Raw genomic sequence first — 6228 nt, forward strand, 5'->3', positions numbered from 1 at the left:
GGGTTGCCACCTGTTCTGGTTTTACCTGGAGCATCTGGCCGATTTCTGGTTTCTGTGCCCAACAATGTTTGAAAACCAGGCAAGCAATAAACCAAAAGAACCCATTTTATTATTTTTTAAAATCCCCTCCTGTGTTTTATAACCAATCTCATGATGTTGGGGCCTGACCCATGCACACGATAGAACGGCTTGCAGTGCCCAGCATGAATCAATAGGACTACCCGCCCCAGCAGACACTGCGAGCCACGTGCCTGAAGCGCACCATCCCATTTTACGCTTGCGCACTAGAACGCGGACGATGATTGGAAACGTGTCTTGATGACGTTTTACGCGGGGACGCACCTTCGCTCTCGCGGCGGCTGCCGGTAGTTGTAGTTTCCGTGGACTCTACGGCCCTTCAGCCGCGCTGGGCAGGGGGCGGTGAGCGGACTCCACTTCCCAGGGGGCCGCGCGGGCGGAGCGGGGGTTTCCAAACCTCGCACTGGCCGAAACGGAGCGTCAGCAAACAGCCGAGACCGGGAAGCGGCGGCAGGAGAAGCGGCAGCTGGGAGCGAGCGCTGGGGAAATGGCCGGCGAGATGACGGTGCTGGGTGAGCGAGCGGGGCCGGGGGGGAGTCTGAGCCCCCGGGCGCGGGGATGGGCCGCTGTGTGCCCGGGGGCGGTTCGCGGCAGGGAGGTCGAGCTGCTCTGCCAGCCCCTCGCCTGCGCCCAGGGGTCGGGGGGAGCTTGTCCGGCCGTGAGTAGTAACGTGCATAAAGGAGCAGCAGAGTTGCTGGATGGAGAGAGGCATCTAGTGGTGTCCCCCGGGGGTCTGTTCTGGGACCAGTCCTGTTCAACATATTATCATAAATGATCTGGGGAAAGGGATAAGCAGTGAGGTGGCAAAACTTGCAGATGATACAAAACTACTCAAGATAGTTAAGTCCCAGGCAGACTGTGTAGAGCTCTCAACACTGGGTGATAGGGCAACAAAATGGCAGATGAAATTTAATGTTGATCAATGCAAAGTAATGCACATCGGAAAACATAATCCCAATTATACAAATACAATGATGGTGTCTAAATTAGCTGTTACCACTCAAAAAAGAGATCTTGGAGTCATTGTGGATAGTTCTCTGCAAACATCCACTCAATGTGCAGCGGCAGTCAAAAAAGCTAACAGAATGCTGGGAATCATTAAGAAAGGGATAGATAAGACAAAATATATATATTTATATATGCCTCTATATAAATCCATTGTACGCCCACATCTTGAATACTGCGTGCAGATGTGGTTGCCCCATCTAAAAAGGTTTTATTGGACTTGAGAAAGGTTCAGAAAAGGGCAACAAGATGATTAGGGGTATGGAACAGCTACCGCATGAGGAGAGATTAATAAGACTGGGACTTTTCAGGTTGGAAGAGAGATGACTAAGGGGGCATATGATAGAGGTCTATAAAATCTTGACTGGTCCAGAGAAAGTAAATAAGGAAGTGTTATTTACTCCTTCTCATAACGCAAGAACTAGGCCCCACCAAAGGAAATTAATAGACAGCAGGTTTAAGACAAACAAAAGGAAGTATTTTTTTTTCACACAATGCACAGTCAACCTGTGGAACTCTTTGCCAGAGGATGTTGTGAAGGCCAAGACTATAACAGGGTTCAAGAAAAGAACTAGTTAAATTAAAGGAGGGATAGGTCCACCAATGGCCATTAGCCAGGATGGGCAGAGATACTGTCCCTAGCCTCTGTTTGCCGAAGCTGGGAATGAGCGACAGGGGATGGATCACTGGATGATTACTTGTTCTGTTCATTCCCTCTGGGGCACCTGACATTGGTCACTGTCGGAAGACCGGATACTGGGCTAGATGGACCTTTGTTCTGACCCAGTATGACCATTCTTATGATAACCTTTTCCAGCCGTCACAGGTTTGTTCCTGATCCCCTTCCTGGGGATCCATATGGAGGGCCTAGTCTTCAAACTTGAGCGCTTAGCCCAGGGATCGGCAACCTTTGGCACACGGCTTGCCAGGGTCAGCACCCTGGCGGGCCGGGACGGTTTGTTTACCTGGCGCATCCGCAGGTTCGGCCGATTGTGGCTCCCACTGGCTGCGGTTCGCCGCTCCAGGCCAATGAGGGCTGCGGGAAGCGGTGCCGGCCGAGGGATGTGCTGGCCGCCGCTTCTCGCAGCCCCCATTGGCCTGAAGCGGTGAACCGCGGCCAGTGGGAGCCGCGATCAGCCGAACCTGCGGATGCGCCAGGTAAACAAACCGTCCTGGCATGCCAGGGGGCTTACCCTGGCGGGCCGCATGCCAAAGGTTGCCGATCCCTGGCTTAGCCCTTCATCTTAGTGCCTTACTGGTCAATAGATCCTGAAGATGGCACGTTATGGGGTTAATAGTAACACTTAGGGCTTGTCTGCCTTTGACAGTTCACATGGATTAAGCTAGGATGTAAATTTAAGGCACGGTAGCTGTTCCTGGTTGCCTTCATGTGTGGACTCTCTTATTTTGGAGCAAGGATGGCTTGTTCCTGTTTAGTTTAACCCAAATGGGTAAGTCAGAAACAGTTCTGTGTAGAGAAGTCCGTAGTCATAATTGCTGCCAAATCCTGCTGTCCGAGTGCTGACTACTACAAAAGTCTGTTGTCCTAAATGTATTTTATTTATTATACTAAAAGCTCTTCCTTATTTCCGATCCGGTACAAGCTCTAAGTTTTCTTTTCATATGTAAATCTTCATGTAACTCTGGCCAGTCAAATCACAGGGATTTGTCTGTATTCCTGGTCATGACCTACATTTGGTTACAGCAGAATGGCTTCAACTTCAAAAGGTTCTCAAAGACTATTTTGTCTAGTGCTTTTGCCTGTGACGTGTCAGAGATGTGGGACACTGAACTTGAACATATCTGCCATAAACTGTCAATATTTTCAAGTCGAGGCATGAAGCTTATCTTCTCAGATTGGCTTTTCTGGATACTTATGCCTGAATCATTTCTGTTTGTGACATATCCATTCGGTACAGGTTTTATACAGAGTATCCCCCACCCCCAAAATCATTCAAACACAGAGAAGAAGAAGAGCTGTTAAAATAAACAAACGCACAATTCCTTTCCCATCTGTCAGAAACACATATGTTAACATCATCTTTGCCCATTAATCCTACCTTTTTACTCCTCTTTAAATCCCTCCACCGATTCCACTTTGTGCAATTTATAAAGTATACATTTCTTGTTCTTGCATTTGAGACCATGCCTTGACCCTGCCCAGCTCGCATATTGGGTCTCTTCTCTTATCATGTATCTTGGCTTTGTCAACAGTTTCACCCTCATCTCTCCCATCTCTGTGCCACCTTCCATGTTGCCTTTTATGCTTAGAATGAATTCCCAATACCAGTACATCGGGCTATTGCTCTCTGGAAGATATATGACTAGTCTTTGATTGACATGGGAAATTCATGTTTTGTATGTATATTTATATTGACAATCTTCAAAAAAAGTGGGAGAGCCAAATAGAGAGATGTCATTTGAGCCCTGGACTGGTAGCCAGGAACTCCTGGGATCTTACTCTGGCCATGTCGTTGATTTGTTGTGTGACCTTGAGCAATTCATTTAGCCTCTGCTTTATTTTCTGTGTCTGTAATGTAGGGATTATACTTACCAATTAATCCTCATCTTCCATGTGAGGTATGTATTTGTAAATCACTTTGCAACATTATTTTGTTATTTTGATTTACCATTCCTTTCTTTAAACTTTCACAAATCTTATGTCCTTGTCTATGTTACACTTCAGTGGCTAGCAGTTTGCCTGAATTGCCAGATGCAAGCTTGCTACTGACTTCTGAGGAAATGAGACTAAGCACAAAGTAGTTTCACAATGTGATTTCACATTCTACTTTTACATCAGAGTAAATATATACTAAGATATATACTGAGTGGAATCAGTGGAGGGATTTATAAAACAGAGTAATATCATACTGTCTGAGTGATTCATGGCCATGAGTGTTACCTCAGGGCAGACTGTCAAAAACAGGGCAGACACCCCAAACTGGTGGCATGTTCTATAATTAGATTTCACCAACTCAGTAACAAATATGAATTCCTGAGCCACTGCCACTGTACTAGTCTTACCATGGAGTGTCAGACTATCCCTTTGGGCTCTCCTGTCTATCTTTCCACCCAGGGAAGCTGGACTTAGTGATAAATGATCACTTACATAAAACTCACAAAATATTCAGGTTGCTTCCAGTCCCAAGAGACCAGTCAGTTACCCCTCATCTACCCATAGATCTTACACCAAAGACCACATCTGTAGCCAGTCCTGTAATAAACTATCTAAAGGCTTATTAACTAGGAAAAAGAAATAAGAAAGTTATTTACAGGTGCTAGCAAGTATACCATACATGGTTGCTAAAGATGATAGCGATAGTAATCTGTCAATTCAGTTTCAGGGCCCTGGAGATCTCTGCCTTAGTTAAGTGTCTCTAGCCTGGTGAGAGTTCAAACAGCAAAGAAATGAAAGATTTTCTTGTGACCCTATTTTATCTTTTACATTTGGCCCTGCAGTCCATTTGAGGAGCTCCCTTGCATGTAGCATTTCCAAGGTGAGAGGGCCATTCACCAGTCCGTTGTATTGTGGTGTTTCTTAATGGTCTTGATAGGTTGTCTTATTGTGCAGCCGGGGGGAAGAGACACACAATTCCCATGCCTGGGTTCACAGATTCAGAGCAAACATTTTCAATATAAAAACTTATGTATGTCCCTATAGAATGGAATGCCAATATTACAAGTGAGATTAATGCATGCATCAATTTACAAGCATTTCATAGTCTAAACACTAAATGCATTATTATAAGACTAATACCTATTTTGACAAAACTAACATACAGGTGAGCTGGTTTGGCTTCCAGCTATGAGTTTCAGTTCTTATGGCCTCGGCCAGAGCTGGCACTCGGTTTACCACTGTCACAACTAGTATTATAGCTTTGAAGAACTTCCAGATTTGTTTGGATGGATGCTCTGATACTGTCTTTTTATCGCTCTCACAGGTTCAGCTGTCTTGGCCCTTTTGTTGGCTGGCTATCTGGCACAACAGTATCTACCTATGCCTACACCAAAAGTGATTGGGATTGACCTTGGCACCACGTACTGCTCTGTTGGCGTGTTCCTTGCTGGCACAGGACAAGTGAAAGTTATATCAGATGAAAGTGGGCATAACAGCATACCAAGCATAGTGTCATTCACAGACACAGATGTGTACGTGGGATATGATGGCCTAGAACTAGCAGATTCTAATCCACAGAACACAGTATATGATACCAAAAGATTCATAGGGAAAATCTTCACTCCAGAAGAGCTGAAAAATGAAGGTAGCAGATATCCATTTAAGGTAAACAGATAACAATCTTCACCAGTTCTATACAAACTACAGTTTTATATATATCGTGTTCAGAGGGAGCAGATCAACCTGCCAGACAAAGGCAATTGGTTCATCAGGATGCAGAACCCAGGGACAAAATATGGTCTTTGTGCTGGTGGGATCCAAACATAGAAATTGCAGAAATTTAAAATAAAGATAAAATAATATTTTGTACAGGTATTTGTTCTTGATTAACTGCATTTGGCTATTATACCCTATGTTATTTTTATACCTATGATACTTGAATGTGTTGTCATATGAGCTTGAGGCAGAGAGAAGTGGGATTTGGAACTTGAGCAAAACAACTGGTTTCACAGCAGAAGGAAAAATCTGAGAGAAGAGTATTTGGGAATGGGAGTAACTATGTTGGCAAATGCCAAATTTGAACTCACTAGATGTGATGGCTTGTGGATACAGTACATACATGACCCTCTTCTGTTCTGAGCAGGAGGGTGCTGAAACATGCAAGAATCTTCTCTCTGAAATGGAGCCTCCTTCTCTATTGACTACATTTATTTTTATTATTTCTAGTTTATACAACAAGAAATGCACTCCAGGGAGAGTATTTCTAGGGTACTAATCATTTTTCCCCTGTAGTTACTTGAGTTTTAGCCTTGTTTTGTGTAACAACACACAAAGTAGGACCTTACCTGCTGATAATGTATAAGATGTTAACCAAAATAGTGTTTTTCAGTATATAGCAATTGAATTGAAAATATTATGTCAGGGGTCGGCAACGTTTGGCACGCGGCTCGCCAGGGTAAGCACCCTGGCGGGCCGGGCCAGTTTATTTACCTGCTGACGCGGCAGGTTCGGCCGATCGCGGCCCCCAC

General features: G+C 44.8%; 1 protein-coding gene across 1 annotated transcript in view; it reads left to right on the plus strand.

Moving 5' to 3' along the window:
* Positions 1-514: 514 nt before the first annotated feature.
* The window catches only part of HSPA13 (heat shock protein family A (Hsp70) member 13), an 11720-nt gene continuing 6006 nt past the window's right edge, over positions 515-6228 (plus strand). Inside the window, exons 1-2 of the mRNA XM_024217286.3 lie at positions 515-590; positions 5025-5365. Coding sequence (XP_024073054.1) covers positions 566-590; positions 5025-5365 — 366 coding nt within the window. The 5' untranslated portion in view covers positions 515-565. The remainder of the gene's footprint in view (positions 591-5024; positions 5366-6228) is intronic.

Source organism: Terrapene carolina, unplaced genomic scaffold, assembly GCF_002925995.2.
Source record: "Terrapene carolina triunguis isolate 2854851 unplaced genomic scaffold, T_m_triunguis-2.0 Scaffold38, whole genome shotgun sequence".
Classification (NCBI taxonomy): domain Eukaryota; kingdom Metazoa; phylum Chordata; order Testudines; family Emydidae; genus Terrapene; species Terrapene triunguis.